The 17,125-nt window shown below is 59.3% G+C and overlaps 1 protein-coding gene across 1 annotated transcript in view; it reads left to right on the forward strand.

Moving 5' to 3' along the window:
* PPP6R2 (protein phosphatase 6 regulatory subunit 2) overlaps nt 1-15,046 on the forward strand; it is a 44,801-nt gene extending 29,755 nt beyond the window's left edge. The window contains 10 exon segments of the mRNA XM_040062248.2: nt 27-107; nt 461-558; nt 2,417-2,474; nt 3,298-3,425; nt 4,231-4,388; nt 7,297-7,456; nt 8,060-8,148; nt 8,489-8,672; nt 12,771-12,926; nt 14,049-15,046. Of these exon segments, the coding sequence (XP_039918182.1) occupies nt 27-107; nt 461-558; nt 2,417-2,474; nt 3,298-3,425; nt 4,231-4,388; nt 7,297-7,456; nt 8,060-8,148; nt 8,489-8,672; nt 12,771-12,926; nt 14,049-14,100 (1,164 nt within the window). The 3' untranslated portion in view covers nt 14,101-15,046.
* Nucleotides 15,047-17,125: the final 2,079 nt, after the last annotated feature.

Below are 17,125 nucleotides of genomic sequence, written 5' to 3' on the forward strand. Positions count from 1 at the left end.
TCCCTGACTGGTTTGTGCTTTCCCAGGTGAGCACCCACCACCTGCACTCCTCCAGCGAGGATGAGGACATTGAAAGTGCTTTTCCCAACGAGCTCACGCTCCAGCAGGTGAGTTGGGAACGTCCTCACTGTTCCTGGGAAACTCACCGCTGCCGCTGCCTTTGGTCCATCCTGGTGTGGAGCAGCGTCCTGAGCTCTGCTCCCAGTTGTGTGTTCAGCTCCTCTGGGCTTTCCCAGAGCAGTTCCGTGGCCTGGGATCCAGCTGGGAGCAGCGCAGGGGGCACCGGGGGGATCCCGGAGCTCTGTGCGAGCCTGCTCCGGGAAGGGCTCGGAATGAGGATTCACACGCTCCCTGGGGTTTCAGTGCTCTCCTGGAGGAGCTGTTTCCCTGCAGCTCCACTGGCTGTTTCTGGAATGTCTCTGGGCACCCTAAGGATGGATTCTTTGGGATCCCTTCCCAGGCCTTCTCCGAGTACCAGATCCAGCAGATGACGGCCAATTTCGCGGATCAGTTCGGCTTCAACGACGAGGAGTTTGCAGACCAGGATGACAACATCAAGTGAGTCTGGGGCTGTTGGGTGACAGCACCGAGCGAGTCTGGGGCCGTTTGGCGTTTCAGCCTCTTTGCATCCCGCCCTCCCTCTGCTGCAGGTTTACAAATGAGCCTCGTTATCCCTCCTCAGGTTGGAAACAGCTCCTTGTTTCCCTGGAGCCCAGCCCAATCTCCAGAGCCAGGTGGAGAAGCGAGGAAAAGCATTCCTTCATTTTAAAGAGGGATATTTGAAATAAAGCAGGCAACTGTTGTCCAGCCCTGGTCTGGAATGAGTTTAAAGGCAGAGCATGAGAGCAAACTCTGGGCAGTTAAACAGATCATTTCCAAGGAATTAAATCCTCATTGGAATGAGGGGTGAAGGGACAGTGCTCTGATGGGATCTGTGGAAAATGCAGCCGTTTTCCCTCTCCTCAGGAAGGGAGCAGGGATCAGCAGCAGCAGTGGCAGCGCAGGGAGACAGGGAAGGGGATGCAGTGTTCCACAACTTGCTGGATCCAGAGCTTGGAATCCTCTGCTCTTACAGAATTCCTTTCATCCCGTTTAACCTGCAGCTCATCCTCTCTTCTTAGAATTGTGCCTGGCACTGGGATTGTCCCAGTGGCCACAGCAGTCCTGAAATTGGGAGCAGTTATGGACAGAGCAGCACTCCAGGGGATCCCAGTGCTCCTGGGTTTGTCCATCCCAGGAATTCCTTGGGATCCAAGGCAGCACCTCTGCCCTTCCCATCAAGGGTTTTTCCTGAGCCACAGAGATGTCGGAAACTTGATAAGGCAAAAAAGTTCCAGAATGAAATCTGAGTTGAATGGAACAGAAATTATTCAGTTCTACACATAAAGTAAACAAACAAACAAACAAACAACTTTTCACTGCTGGCAAATATGGCCCCATGGGAATGAGGGGCAGGGAGGAGTTAAATCCCTGAGGAGCTGCCCCAGGAACCTCGTGCCTGGTGAAAAATGACCATGAAGCTGGAAAAAGGCTGTGCCTGGGATGCTGTAGCGCTGTTTGTAATGGGAAAAGGAGAATGTCCTGCGAAACCTGGAATATTCTGGGAGTGGTGCTCCCTGCCAGCTGTTTCCAGCTGTTGGACACGGGGCTGGAAGTGAATTGGAATATTTAAGGAGTGTCACTCCTGTGTCAGTGTCCCTGGGATTGCAGGAGTACTGAACTGGAGAGACTTTCAAAGAAAATAACACTGGAAAAGCTACAGATCCATGAGTAGGGGGAGTGAACTCTTCCTGGATGCAAACTCCGGGAATTGGGAATTTCTGGGCCTGCAGCACCCTCTGCTGTTCCCACCAGGGGCTCCCCTGGCTTGGGCTGGGAATTGTGTCATCCTGAGATATTCACATCCAGGGACATTGACAGCACAGCCACACCTCGGCCTCTGAGCCACTCCCGCACTGAGATTCACAGAATCCCGGGATCCCTGGGGCTGGAAAATCCCTCCCAGCCCATCCAGTCCCAGCTGTGTCCCATCCCCACCCTGTCCCCAGCCCTGAGTGCCACCTCCAGGAGTTCCCTGGACACCTGCAGGGACGGGCACTGCAAACCTCCCTGGGCAGTTCCAGTGCCTGAGCTCCCTTTCCATGGGGAAATTCCTGCTGCTGTCCCCCTGAGCTCCCCTGGGCCAGCCTGAGGCCGTTCCCTCTGCTCCTGTCCCTGTTCCCTGGGAGCACAGCCCGACCCCCCCGGCTGTCCCCAGGCGGTGCCCCCCTGGCACGGCAGGGAATGTTCCAGGCTGGAATTAACCCTTCCCTGCCTGAGGGCCCACGCTGGCTGTGATCCCAGCCCGGGAGAGGCTGCTGCTGTCCCCGGGCTGCGGCAGCCGGTGCTGAGGCTCTTCCTCCCTCCTCCCTCGCAGCGCTCCCTTCGACCGCATCGCCGAGATCAACTTCAACATCGACGCTGACGACGACAGCGTGAGTGGGGGCCCGGGACAGTGCTGGGACAAACGTGCTGCTGCCAGGGTCCTGCTGGCATCCTGGGACAGCACAGGGCCGGGGGGCTTCGGGCAGTGCAGGGGGTGGGAGAGAGCACTGCTCAGGGGCTCCTGCATGGAAAGGTTCCCTCTGAGGCAGCACCTTCGGCTGAGGGAATCTTCCTCCCTCCCTGCAGTGCCAGTCTGTTCTTAGAGTCATGGAATCCTGGAATGGTTTGGGTTGAAGGGAGCCCAGAGCCCCCCAGTGCCACCCGTGCCATGGCAGGGACACCTCCCACTGTCCCCAGTGTCCAGCCTGGCCTGGGGCACTGCCAGGGATCCAGGGGATGATCCACAGCTGCTCTGGCAATCCCAGCCCAGGCAGCAATTCCTGATTCCCAAGCTCCCATCCAGCGCTGCCCTCTGGCACTGGGAGCCATTCCCTGTGTCCTGTCCCTCCATTCCCTGTCCCCAGCCCCTCTGCAGCTCTCCTGGAGCCCTTTGGGCCCTGCCAGGGGCTCTGAGCTCTCCCTGGATTCCTCTCTTCTCCGGGTGAGCACCCCCAGCTCTCCCAGCTCTAGGTCATCTTTCCAGTCACAGGCTAGGGAAGCACAGGCAGAGATGGCTTTCTCATGGATCTAAACATTGCCAGGCTCTTCCTGGCCTTCCCTGGTTTATTGCCCCAAAGCAAAGCAGCAGCTGGACTGTGGTGATCCCAGGGGATCCCAGCTCCTGAGCAGAGCTGCATTTGCTCAGCCCTGAGACTCGTGCTTAAGGCAGTGTGTCCGGGAAGCTCTGGAATGTGATTCCCTTTGCTCCTGCAGCCCAACGCCTCCCTGTTCGAGGCCTGCTGCAACGAGCGCATCCAGCAGTTCGACGACAACGAGGAGGAGGAGGATATCTGGGAGGAGAAGGAGATCTCCTACGCAACGCAGGTCAAGTCCAGGACACGGTAAGGTGAAAGCAGAGCCCTGATTTTTCCCCCTGGTGCTGGGAATCTGCACATGTCAGTCCAGGCCGGGAGGAATTCCCTGGGGTTTGTGTGGTTTTGGGGCTGCGAGGTTTTATCTGACGCAGCCCCGAGCGCTTTCCCTGCCACTTGTGCCGGGGGTTCTCCTGAGCTGGAGACAGATCCAGTTCCATGGAATTCATTAACAATGGGAACACCTAATTAACGAGTCTTCCATCAAACACGGTAAAAACCCCCACCCTTAGTGTGAAACACTTGGAATTTGCTCCTTCCCTCATCCTTGGAGAGGAGGAGGAGGAGGAGGAGGTGAGACTGAGGGGAGTGGGCAGAACATTCTTTCTCAGAACATTCAAATCGCAGAAGTGAGAACAAGAGGCCTCCCAGGGGCCTCTCAGGCTTTGAAACAATTTTTCATCCCTTTGACGGAGCCACTTATTAAATAAAGTAATTTCCATAATTCCCAAGCTGAAATGTGATCAAAGGAAACGAGGGAAAACATCCAAGACCTCGCTGAGTCCTTGGCAAGCATCAGCAGCCTCAGGTGCTGCCCGGGCACAGGGTGGGCTCCACACCGGGGGCTGTCCCTTGGTGTGGTGTCCCCAGCCCTGGCTCTGTCCTGCACCTCCAGGGAATTCTGACACCAAAGCCCTGGGGAGTGTCTCCAAGCCCCAAGCACTGGGGGAAGCATTCTGGGGGAAAGGACCCTGGAAAAGGCTCTGGGCTGTTTCCGAGGGACAGGAGGAGGAGCAGAGGGATGGAGCGTGGCTCACTCCCAGTTCCCCCTCAGGTTTGGAGCCTCACAGACGTCAGAGAGCTCCAAGAGTGACATGGAGAACGGGGACCACGACGGCAGCGTGGACTCGGAGGAGGAGGAGGAGCGGCCGCCGCCCCCCTCCCCGCACAAGGGCGGCACCCCGGAGCGGAAGGACTCGGATTCCTCCCAAGGTGGGGGCTCAGCGCAGCCCTGGGGTCTGCAGGGTCTGGGTTCCTCCCAAGGTGGGGGCTCAGCGCAGCCCTGGGGCCTGCAGGGTGTGCATTCCTCCCAAGGTGGGGGCTTGGCTCAGCGCAGCCCTGGGGTCTGCAGGGTGTTGATTCCTCCCAAGGTGGGGGCTCAGTGCAGCCCTGGGGTCTGCAGGGTGTGGGTTCCTCCCAAGGTGGGGGCTCAGCACAGCCCTGGGGTCTGCAGGGTGTGGGTTCCTCCCAAGGTGGGGGCTCAGCTCAGCCCTGGGGTCTGCAGGGTGTGGGTTCCTCCCAAGGTGGGGGCTCAGCGCTGCCCTGGGGTCTGCAGGGTGTGGGTTCCTGCCAAGGTGGGGGCTCAGTGCAGCCCTGGGGTCTGCAGGGTGTGGGTTCCTCCCAAGGTGGGGGCTCAGCACAGCCCTGGGGTCTGCAGGGTGTGGGTTCCTCCCAAGGTGGGGGCTCAGCGCAGCCCTGGGGTCTGCAGGGTGTGGGTTCCTCCCAAGGTGGGGGCTCAGCGCAGCCCTGGGGTCTGCAGGGTGTGGGTTCCTCCCAAGGTGGGGGCTCAGGACAGCCCTGGGGTCTGCACGGTGTGCATTCCTCCCAGGGTGGGGGCTCAGCGTGGCCCTGGGGTCTGCAGGGTGTGGGTTCCTGCCAAGGTGGGGGCTCAGGACAGCCCTGGGGTCTGCAGGGTGTGGGTTCCTGCCAAGGTGGGGGCTCAGCGCTGCCCTGGGGTCTGCAGGGTGTTGATTCTTCCCAGGGTGGGGGCTCAGCGCTGCCCTGGGGTCTGCGTGGCAGCACTGGCACTGCCAGCTCCTCCTGGCCGGGGCAGTGGCACTGTCAGCGTTCTGTGCAGCCCCGGGGAGCCGCAGCCCTGCCCCAGAACAGCCCCTGTGTCAGGCAGCTCCGCAGGGAGAATCCCAGGAATCCCAGGGAAAGGATTCCAGGGCTTGCAGTGGGAGGAGTTCGAGGTCCCCTCGCAGCCAAAGCATTCCGTGGTTCTGTGGTTCCCCGAGCCCTTCAGTGCGAATCCCAGTCGAGGCAGCGGTGCAGGGCTGTGACCTGGGCTCCCACCCCGGGACAGGAGTTGTGTGCCCACCTTTGCCAGGTGTCTCCACACGCCCCTCCCTGCCCGTTCTGCTTTTCCAGCAGTGACTGGAGGAGGAGGGCAGAGGGACAGGCTTTTCCTGGAATCCTGGAATGGTTTGGGTTAAAGGGACCCCAGTGCCACCCGTGCCATGGCAGGGACACCTCCCACTGTCCCCACCCCAGCCCCAGTGTCCAGCCTGGCCTGGGGCACTGCCAGGGATCCAGGGGATAATCCACAGCTGCTCTGGCAATCCCAGCCCAGGCAGCAATTCCTGATTCCCAAGCTCCCATCCAGCGCTGCCCTCTGGCACTGGGAGCCATTCCCTGTGTCCTGTCCCTCCAGGCCCCTGGAAATTCCCTCTTTCCATCCTGAGGGATTTTCCCAGCTCTCTGTGTACATGGCACCGTGGGAATGCTGGGCACACGTGGTGCTGCCGGCAGAACAATTCCAAGGGACAAAGACATTTTCCCAACCATCCATTTTTCCAAGCTTTTTGAGTTCTAAACCATTTTTTTTCTCTGGGTGCTGCCTTTGTGTTGTCCCTGTGAGCAGGGTTATCCCAGGATTCTGCTCTCTGCACCTCTCTGGAAGTGTCAGATAATTCCAGTTCATTGGGAAAATCCAGTATAAACCTCCCAGTCCCAGTGGGCTGTGTGTGGCAGCCCAGTCACCCTCTGGAGACTCAGCTGGAATTTGGGATCGGTTTTGGGGATGCAGCTTTGAGGGGTTTTCCTGCCTCGTTCTGCTCCTGCAGAGCTCTGCAGTGCTCCCTCTTCCCTGGGAAAAGCTAAGGAAGAATGTTATTCCAAGGGTGGCATTTGTAGGACCGGAAGTAGGGAGTGGGACTGGAAGTGGAAGTAGGTTCTGGAGGAGGAATTGTCCAGGACTGTAAAAAAAAGCAATAGGTGATTTTTAGAATCTTAAACACTGGGATCCATTGATCAGTTCCTTACCTGGAACTGCCAAAACCCAACCACTGGAGATGGAGATGGGAGCTTTGGGAACTGAGGGACTTGGGGAGTGGGAATCACTGGCTCAGGGAATGGGAATCACTGGCTCAGGGAATGGGAATCACTGGCTCAGGGAGTGAAGCCACCCACGGTGTCATGTCTCCACGGGTGCCTCTCCTGGGGATAAACATCCGCAGAGGGATTTCCCTGGGACACAGGAGGGTGTGCAAGGGGGGCCCTGGGATGGGTGCTGTGTCCCTGGGATCCCTGGGATGTCCCTGGGCTGGGTTGCCATGCCCCTGGAATATCCCTGGAATATCCCTGGAATATCCCTGGAATATCCCTGGAACATCCCTGGAACATCCCTGGGATATCCCTGGATCTCTGGGTTATTCCTGGGCTGGGTTGCCATGTCCCTGGGCTGTCCTGGATCCCCAGGCTGTTCCTGGGCTGGGTTGCTGTGTCCCTGGGCTGTCCCTGGGCTGTCCCCGGGCTGTTCCTGCATCCCTGGACTGTTCCTGGACTGTGTTGGTCTGTCTCTGGGCTGTCCCTGGATCCCCAGGCTGTCCCTGGGCAGGGTTGTGTCCCTGGGACATCCCTGGGCTGTTCCTGGGCAGGGTTGTGTCCCTGGGACATCCCTGGGCTGTTCCTGGGCAGGGTTGTGTCCCTGGGACATCCCTGGGCTGTCCCTGGGCAGGGTTGTGTCCTTGGGACATCCCTGGGCTGTTCCTGGGCAGGGTTGCCGTGTCCCTGGGCTGTCCCTGGGCTGTCCCCGGGCTGTCCCTGGGCTGTCCCCGGGTCCCTGGGCTGCTGTGGCTGGCCGAGGCTGGGCTGGCACCCCAGGCTGTGCTGTCTGCAGGGGCAGGGGCAGGCTGGACGGCCGTGTTCGAGCCCGCCAGCCCCGCGCCGCCCGTGGCCATGGACGTGGGCTCCAGCGTGTGGGACTCGGCCGCGCCGCAGGACAGCGCCCCGGAGGAGAAGGGCTGGGCCAAGTTCACGGACTTCCAGCCTTTCTGCTGGTAAGAGCCACGCAATCCCAGCTCCCTCGGGGCCTGGGAACGCGGGAATATTTGGGGGACATTTGGATGGAGTGCCTGCTGTAATCTTTTCCCTCCCCTTCCCTTCCCTTCCCTTCCCTTCCCTTCCCTTCCCTTCCCTTCCCTTCCCTTCCCTTCCCTTCCCTTCCCTTCCCTTCCCTTCCCTTCCTTCCCTTCCCTTCCCTTCCCTTCCCTTCCCTTCCCTTCCCTTCCCTTCCCTTCCCTTCCCTTCCCTTCCCTTCCCTTCCCTTCCCTTCCCTTCCCTTCCCTTCCCTTCCCTTCCCTTCCCTTCCCTTCCCTTCCCTTCCCTTCCCTTCCCTTCCCTTCCCTTTAATTGTTTAATATTGTCTGCTGATCCTGGATCGGGGCTCCTCCGTGCTTCCCGCTGCTTCCCAGCGCTCCTGGCTGGGGCTGGGACACAGCTCTGCTTTCTGTGTCCTCTCTGGGGTAGAGCAGCGGTAAATGAGGTGTAGAGAAACGCAGAGCAGTGACGCGAAGGAAGAGCAGGGCCGGTGACTGCTCCTGGGGCTCTTGGGGGGCTCTGGGGCGATCCTGGCTCCGTGCTCAGGGCTCTTCCCTCCCCAGCTCCGAGTCCAGCCCTCGCTGCAGCTCCCCCGTGGGCACCGAGAGCGGCGGCACCGACAGGACCCCGGCGCAGGGCCAGGACAAGAGCTGTGAGTGCCACAGGGACACACGGGCGGCCCTCAGCTCCTGGGGGCTCTGCGGGGCCAATCACCCAGTGAAACAGAGGCAGGAATCCCACGGCTTTGCTGGGACAGCGTCAGCAGGGGAGGGCTGGGGCTCACCGAGTCGGAGCTGGTGTCACAGGGGTACATCGTTTATCCCTGGCAGTGTCCCAGGCCAGGCCAGGCTTGGAGCGCTCTGGGACAGGGCGGGGTGTCCCCATCCATGGTGGCGCTGGGTGTGCTTTGGGATCCTTCCCCAGCCCCGGGCAGCGCCTGCGGGCCCCGCGTGGGAGCGTCCCGAGGCCGCAGCGTGCGCTGTTCCCCGCAGCCGCAGCCGCAGCCGCCTCTCCCTGCGCCTGGAACGCCTGCGGCACGCGGAAGGCGCCGCTGGGGGCCTTGGACAGCAGCTCCTCGGGCAGCTCCGACAGCGACGACGACGACAATGACAGGGCCAGGGCTGGCACGGAACCCACGGCACAGGAGCCCGGCAAGGACAGGGCAGCTCCCACCAGGTGGGGAGGGGTCTCGGTGGGCTGGGGGTGGGTCCCGCGTGGTTCCAGCGTTCCCTCTCCCCTGGGCTCCGTGTCAGCTCCTGCCCCGGGCACGGCACGGGGGTGCTGAGGGATGTATTCAGCACAGGGTTATTCCAGGGAAGGGCTGGGGCTCCTTGGGGCACTGCAGTGTCACGGGAACATCCCTGTCCCCTTCCTTTGGGAGTGTCACAGGAGCATCCCTGTCCCTGTCCTTGGGAGTGTCACAGGAACATCCCTGTCCCCTTCCTTTGGGAGTGTCACAGGAACATCCCTGTCCCCTTCCTTTGGGAGTGTCACAGGAGCATCCCTGTCCCCTTCCTTTGGGAGTGTCACAGGAACATCCCTGTCCCTGTCCTTTGGGAGTGTCACGGGAGCATCCCTGTCCCTGTCCTTGGGAGTGTCACAGGAACATCCCTGTCCCCTTCCTTTGGGAGTGTCACAGGAACATCCCTGTCCCTGTCCTTTGGGAGTGTCACAGGAACATCCCTGTCCCTGTCCTTTGGGAGTGTCACAGGAACATCCCTGTCCCCTTCCTTTGGGAGTGTCACAGGAACATCCCTGTCCCCTTCCTTTGGGAGTGTCACAGGAACATCCCTGTCCCCATCCTTTGGGAGTGTCACAGGAACATCCCTGTCCCTGTCCTTTGGGAGTGTCACAGGAACATCCCTGTCCCCTTCCTTTGGGAGTGTCACAGGAACATCCCTGTCCCCTTCCTTTGGGAGTGTCACAGGAACATCCCTGTCCCTGTCCTTTGGGAGTGTCACAGGAACATCCCTGTCCCCTTCCTTTGGGAGTGTCACAGGAACATCCCTGTCCCTGTCCTTTGGGAGTGTCACAGGAACATCTCTGTCCCCTTCCTTTGGGAGTGTCACAGGAACATCCCTGTCCCCTTCCTTTGGGAGTGTCACAGGAACATCCCTGTCCCTGTCCTTTGGGAGTGTCACAGGAACATCTCTGTCCCTGTCCTTTGGGAGTGTCACAGGAACATCTCTGTCCCTGTCCTTTGGGAGTGTCACAGGAACATCCCTGTCCCCTTCCTTTGGGAGTGTCACAGGAACATCCCTGTCCTTTGGGAGTGTCACAGGAACATCTCTGTCCCTGTCCCCATCCTTTGGGGCACTCCAGTGTCACAGGAACATCCCTGTCCCTGTCCTTTGGGAGTGTCACAGGAACATCCCTGTCCCTGTCCCCATCCTTTGGGGCACTCCAGTGTCACAGGAACATCCCTGTCCCTGTCCTTTGGGAGTGTCACAGGAACATCCCCATCCCTGTCCTTTGGGAGTGTCACAGGAACATCCCTGTCCCTGTCCCCATCCTTTGGGGCACTCCAGTGTCACAGGAACATCCCTGTCCCTGTCCCCATCCTTTGGGGCACTCCAGTGTCACAGGAACATCCCCATCCCTGTCCTTTGGGAGTGTCACAGGAACATCTCCACTCCAGTGTCACAGGAGGATCTCTGTCCATGTGGGACATGGGACATCCTGGGATCCAGGCCCAGGGCAGGATCTGGGGGGAATCACTTGGAAAAGCAGAGTAAAGGCTCCCCTGGGATCCTCCTGCAGCCATGAGGGGAAGGTTTAACACCCTCAGGTTCTCGTTTTGCCCTCGCTGTCAGAGCCCATCAATGACAAAAGCAGCAGCAGAGGCTGGAGCAGATCCAGGGGTTGGGCAGGTTTGCAGGAATTGCACCCTCAGCCCAGCCTGCTGCGGTCACGGGGTGGGAGCTGAGCTGCTGCCCAGCCCACTCAGTGTCTGCTGCACCCACAGAGATTTTACCCAGTTCCGAGATTCTGAGCTTTTTCCTTTTCCATGGATTTCCTCATGTTTTTTACCGGGGTCCCTGGGTTTGTGCACCTGACCCAGGATCAGGAGTTTCCCTTCAGCCATGGTTGGTGACAGTGTGGGGTCGTCCCTGGGTGACCTCAGCCAGCCGCAGCTCCTGAGGGGCTGGGAAACCACTGGGATTGCAGAATTCCCTGGAATTAGGGCAGGAGTTATCCCAGGGTCTGTTTGGTCAGAGGCAGCTCATTCTGAGAAATGCATTAATGCTGGTAATTGCATTAATTCAGATAATTGCATTAGTTCTGATAAATACAGTTGATTTTGGTAAATGCATTCTGATAAATGAAGTTAATTGGGATAAATGCACTGATTTTGATAAATGCATTAATTTTGAGAAATACATTAATTTTGAAAAATACAGTTAATTTTGATAGATTTCGGTTTGATAAATGCATTAATTTTGACCATTTGCCTGGGAGTGGCCTGGCTGTGGCTTGGTGGGAAGCAGAAGGTGAGGGAAGCTCTCCCAGACCACTCTTGCCTGCAGTGGGAATATCCATGTCCTACCACGTTCCTTAATGATTCCAGGGAAATCAGGGACATTTCTGGAGGCACTCTGTGGGTTGTGAGTTCCCAAGCACTTCCCCAAAACCTGCACCAAACCTGTAGAACAGAGTTTCCTTCCCCTTGTGCCCCTGGAGCACTGGAACCCACACAGAGATCCCTGATTGTCCCCAGAGCTGCTCAGGGACTCAGGGTTTTCCTTCCCCTGGAAGGAATCCACAGCGAGGTTTTTTATCCTTGGAGCTGCCCGAGGCCTCTGTGGATTCCTTGGAGAACCAGATGTTGCAGCCCAGCAGATCCTCCAGATGTTGCGCCTTCCATGAGCCCCATCCCAGCTGCCCAGGGGCATCCTTGGGCTGGGACTTGCAGCTCAGGAATTGCTCTCAGCTTCCCACTTTGGATCCAGCTGCCCAGGGAGGTTTGGGGTCCCATCCCTGCAGCGTCCAGGGGACAGCAGGACATCCCACACAAGCTCCTTGTTGGGGTTGTGTCACCCCTGGCTCTGGCCCTGTGTGTCCCGCTGGGATTCTCCAGGAGCCCGGGGAAGGCAGAGAAATTCCCGAGCGCCCGTGGGTGCTCAGGTAGCTCTGGAATCCTCCTGCCCTGGAAGCTTCAGGGGTTGGCTTTCAGAGGTTTCTCTTAGAGCCATGGAGATGTCAAGCTCCATTGTTTTTGTGTGGGAAGTGGTGTTCCAGCGACATTCCTGGGAGTGCAGCTCCAGCCCTGTGTTCTCTCCAAGGTGTATTTTGGTACTTCTGAGGAGCTCGTGAGCCCTGGAGGAAAGGGAATGTTTGGATCTCATTATTCCTCATTTTTATGGGGTTTTTTTTTCAAGAGAAGTGCTCCAGAAATAGAACCTCAGTCTCCAATCTCCATCACATGTCCAATTATCCAGCTGGCATCATTTTATTCCATGAAAACTCCCCCGGAGCCAGTGACAGGATTCCAGCTCAGCCCTCTCCAGCTTTCCTCCCTTTTGTGGAGGTTTGCTCTGGGAGAGGGAATTGTTCTGGATGGAAACTGGGAGGAGAATCACTCCTGGGGCAGCTCATCCCCTGCCATGGAAGCCAAAAGACGGGATGTGCACAGAAATCCCTTCTCCAGCTGGAGATCTGGGTGGGTTTATTCCAAACGAGAGGTTGGGAGGGTTTGTTCCTGCAGTTCTCCTTCGCCAGGCTTTGAGCTGTGGTTGTTGGTGCCTCTCTGGGGACGTTGTCCCTCAGGTGCCACCCCGTGGTCCCTGGAGCGCTTTTGTGTTGGGATTGTGGACATCCAACCCCTGGGGTTTTCCCTCCACGGGATTTTGGGGTCTGCCCTAAATCCAGGATTTTCTGGGTGCCCCAGAAGCCTGAGGGGCCCCTTGGGCAGAGCCTGTGGAGCAGAGCAGAGCAGAGCAGAGCAGAGCGGGCTGTGCCGTCCCAGCAGTGGCAGTGGCGGTTTGGGAATGCTCAGACGGGATTTGCAGCAGGAGCTGGGAATGCCTCCCTCCAGGGGCTGCCCCGCTGTGTCCTGTTGGGTTTGGGACCCGCAGCCTCCAGGATGTCCCCGCTGTTTTTAATCCCAGTTTATTCACAGTTCTCATTCCCCGTGGGATCTTTACGCCCGTGTGGGGAGAGCGGGAGGAATTTTGTTTTCCCCGTTGGAAGCTGAGCCCCGTTCCGGTGGGAGTCTGCTTTTCCCGCGGGCTGAGCTCCGCTAACGTGTCCCTGTGTCCCCGTGCTGTCCCGCAGGGACTCCGACAGGGCGGCTCAGGAGACGCTGCCCGTGGCCGAGTCGGGGACGTCCGGCGCCGCCCGAGCCCGGAGCAGCGCGGCCACGCACACGGACGGGCACCAGAGAGCGGCCACTGCCGTCACAACTGCCACAGAAACGGCCACGAGAGACAGGTGAGGGCACACCCCTGGCAGGGATTGGGTTAAAGGGAGCCCAGAGCCCCCCAGTGCCACCCGTGCCATGGCAGGGACACCTCCCGCTGTCCCCAAGCCAGCCCCAGTGTCCAGCCTGGCCTGGGGCACTGCCAGGGATCCAGGGGATGATCCACAGCTGCTCTGGCAATCCCAGCCCAGGCAGCAATTCCTGATTCCCAAGCTCCCATCCAGCGCTGCCCTCTGGCACTGGGAGCCATTCCCTGTGTCCTGTCCCTCCATTCCCTGTCCCCAGCCCCTCTGCAGCTCCCCTGGAGCCCCTTTGTGCCCTGGAATGTTCTGGAAGCTCTCCCTGGATCCTTCCCCTCTCCAGGGGAACATTCCCAGCTCTCCCAGCCTGGATCTATCTCCTCTCCAAGAAATCAATGGACCAAGGGGCTTCACTTGGAGTCTCAGGAAACCATCAAGGGTTTCCCTTCCCTTCTCCCTCTCTTCACTCTCCCCGTTTTCCATGAAAATCCCTCTGAATGGATTCTGAGTGTCCCCAGTCCCAGAATCCTGAAGCGGTTTGGGTGGGAAGGGAGCTCAGAGCTCGCTCCAGGAACACCTCCCACCATCCCAGAGTGCTCCAGTCCTTCCTCGGACATTCCAGGGATCCAGGGGATGATCCACAGCTGCTCTGGCAATCCCAGCCCAGGCAGCAATTCCCGATTCCCAAGCTCCCATCCAGCGCTGCCCTCTGGCACTGGGAGCCATTCCCTGTGTCCTGTCCCTCCATTCCCTGTCCCCAGCCCCTCTGCAGCTCTCCTGGAGCCCCTTTGGGCCCTTCCAGGGGCTCTGATCATTCCCAACTCTCTGCCTGTCCTCACAGCAGAGGTGCCCCATCCCTCTGATCACCTTGGAAGGCGTTGGAATCAGACGGCTTCAAGGTCCCTTCCCACCCAGCCCATTCCCTGATTCCACCTTGATTCTCCCCGTAACGTTCCGTGCGGGAGTGTCTCCGTAGGGAGCTGGGGACGCTTCACGGGGCAGACAAAGCACAGCCAGAGGGAGGGGCTCCGCTCCCAGCAGGGGTGGGGGAGGCTCGGGGGGCTCTCCCGGCGTGTCCCGTGTCCCTGAGGCCGCTCCCTGGTGTCCGTGCAGGAGTGAGGAGGCCTTGCCCTGCGCCGAAGCCACGTTGAACGGCCCCGCTTGACGCGCCGCCGCCGCCCCGGGACGTGTGTGAGCCAGGCCAGGCTGCTCCCTGGTGATGCAATTTGTCAATTCTTTTTTTTTTTTTTTTTTTTTTTTTTTTTTTTTTTTTTTTTTTCCAATTTTAATTTTATTTTTTAATAAATGCTGCATTGATGAGAGCGAGCTGGCGTTCAGGACCAGACGCGCAGATCCGACAGCACCGATCCGTTCGGAAAGACACTCGGCATTGTCGAAATGTAGCATTGAGTTCAGCCCTCACGGGAATGACGGGCTCTTCCCAAGCCTTCTGCCCGATTTGAGTTGTCCCCTTCCCCGCGCCCCCGGTTCTGGTTCCGGATTTGGGGTTCAGTGCTGTTTTCCCAGTGTTATTGCACACAGTATTCAGCTTCTCTTGGGAAGGTAGCAGGTCCAGCGGCGGCCGGGGCCAGCGCACAAATCCCGCAGCCGCGTGACCAAAGTTCCTGATGGAGCTGTCCTCGGGCAGCCTTTGCACCGCTTTGTAGAGCAATAAAGCCTTACCAGAAACATTTCACGGGAGAGGAGGAATGCCAACGCTTCCGTGGGAGGGAGCAGGGGGGGCTGGCGTGGGCCGGGGCCGGGGCTGTCCCCAGCCCGAGCCGAGCCCCGGCTGCCCGGGGGACGCGATGTCCCTGCGCTGCCGCCCTGCTCCGGGCTCTCCGTGGACACGAGGTGGATCGGGGCAAGGCTCTGGAATGCTCGGAGCCGGCCTCTCCTGCCCCAGGGCCGCGTTGGCCGCGGGGGACCCTGCCCGCCAGGAGGTGACCGGGGCTTTGCTGGCTCTTTGGAGACTGAATTAATGTATTTGCAAATGATGATGGAAAAAATCCTTATTTCTGTTTGTTTTGTTCTGTTTTTAAAAGTTTTTAATGGATGCAGGAACAGCAACACTTTTGCACTTTGTACCCGGTGACGACAGCGTTGCGAGGGACGCGGCCGCGCCTGCGCCCGCCCGGGGAGGGGACACGGAGAGCCCCGGGGGACACCCGGGTCCCACCGAGCCCTGGGGGACACCGGGGTCCCTCGGGGGGTGGGAGAGCGGGGCCGGGTGAGGGGAGCACCTGGAGCTGGGGTACGGCATGTGGGCTGTGGGATGTGCCCAGGCTGGAGCTCCCGGGAATGCCCTGCTGCTGCCAGGCTCTGAGCTCAGCCCAGCCTGGGGGGCACTGGGGGGGGCTTGGGGCAGCTGAGCTGGGATCCACCGGCATGTGGAATCCTGGAAAATCCTCCCTTTGGAGTAAAGGCTGGAGCCTGGCACACAGGGAGCCAGAACAGCTGCCTCGGGGTGCATTCCTCAGGGTGGGAAGTGGTGACATTGCCAACGGCCTGGCCGGGCTCCGGCTGCCCGGAATCCCTTCCTTGTGCTGTGCTGTCTGCTCCTGGCACGTCCTCACCTGGGCTGGGGGCACCCTGGGGGGCACTGAGGGCACCCAGGTGTTCCCAGTGCTCCCGGAATGTCCTCACCTGGGCTGGGGCACTGAGGGCACCCAGGTGTTCCCAGTGCTCCTGGAATGTCCTCACCTGGGCTGGGGCACTGAGGGCATCCAGGTGTTCCCAGTGCTCCTGGAATGTCCTCACCTGGGCTGAGGGCACTGAGGGCATCCAGGTGTTCCCAGTGCTCCCGGAATGTCCTCACCTGGGCTGGGGGCACTGAGGGCACCCCGGTGTTCCCGCTGTGGTGCCATTCCTCAGCCCTGGCTTGTGCCCGGATCCCTTCTGCTTGCAGGGAAAAGGGGCTGGATCCCAGGAGCTGGGCTCCTGGAGGTTGTTGGGATGCTGGAGGTTACGGGGGCCGTGGGCCGCTCGTGTGCTGCTGGCAGGGCTGGGCTGTCCCCCAGCCCCAATTCCTTGGGAATTAGATGGTGCAGGGCTCTTGTTCTGGAAACTTTCACTCGCTCCGTGTAATTTAGAATTAATAATTTAAAGTTAATTGCACTGGGAGGGAAAAACAATCTCGCTTTGTGCTTTGCTTCCCCCGCTTGGTGTTCAGGGATCAATCCCACTCCAGCCAGGGCTCTCAGACAGCATCGGTGGCTTTGAGCTCCCGATTGGAGTCACATTAAAGTCTTAATTTTCCAAGGATTGGTGCTAGAGCTCTGCTGGACATCGGCTTCCCTTGGGGCATTCTTGTGGCCGCAGAGCTGATTCCATGGAAGCTGAAGGATCCAGGTGCTGGTAGAGCCTGGCTGCATCCCGGGGGATGCCAGGGTGCTCCTCCAGCCTGTTCCTCGGCCTGCCCCAGGGCAGCCGTGCCCACGTCCGTGTGGGATCGGGACACGAGGGGCGTGAGGCGCGGCTGGATCCTTCCCGCTCGGATCCCCTCCCGTCAGGGCCGTGCTTTGGGTGGGGAGGGGTCACAGCAGGGTCCCTCCCGTCCTGAGGGACAGGACAGGGCCCCCACCCCGGGACAGCGAGCTTTGGGAGCAGAGATTCCACCTGGACCGGGATGGGGCAGCGATAACGGGGATAATCCCAGAGTCCGGAGCTGTCCGTGCCTTCCGCTGCAATTCCAGCCTGGCCTGCCTTTGAGTCCCTGAGTGGCAGTGAGAGCTTTAATAATAATAATAATGATTATATTAATAATAATGGTTATAATAGTAATAATAATAATAATAATATCCTTGGGCTTATCCAGATCCGAACGCAGCTCATTACTGGGGCTCGTTAGTGGGTTAATTTATTACTTAGTGCTGAGACACATCACTGGGGCTCGGTCAGAGCCGTGGAGATGCACAGAGCCTGTGGAGATGCACAGATCCTATGGCTCTGGAGCCTGTGGAGATGCACAGATCCTATGGAGATGCACAGATCCCATGGCTCCAGAGCCTGTGGAGATGCACAGATCCCATGGCTCTGGAGCCTGTGGAGATGCACAGATCCCATGGCTCCAGAGCCTGTGGAGATGCACAGATCCCGTGGCTCCAGAGCCTGTGGAGATGCACAGATCCCATGGCTCCAGAGCCTGTGGAGATGCACAGATCCCATGGCTCTGGAGCCTGGGGAGATGC

Source organism: Hirundo rustica, chromosome 4 (assembly GCF_015227805.2).
Source record: "Hirundo rustica isolate bHirRus1 chromosome 4, bHirRus1.pri.v3, whole genome shotgun sequence".
NCBI classification, from domain to species: domain Eukaryota; kingdom Metazoa; phylum Chordata; class Aves; order Passeriformes; family Hirundinidae; genus Hirundo; species Hirundo rustica.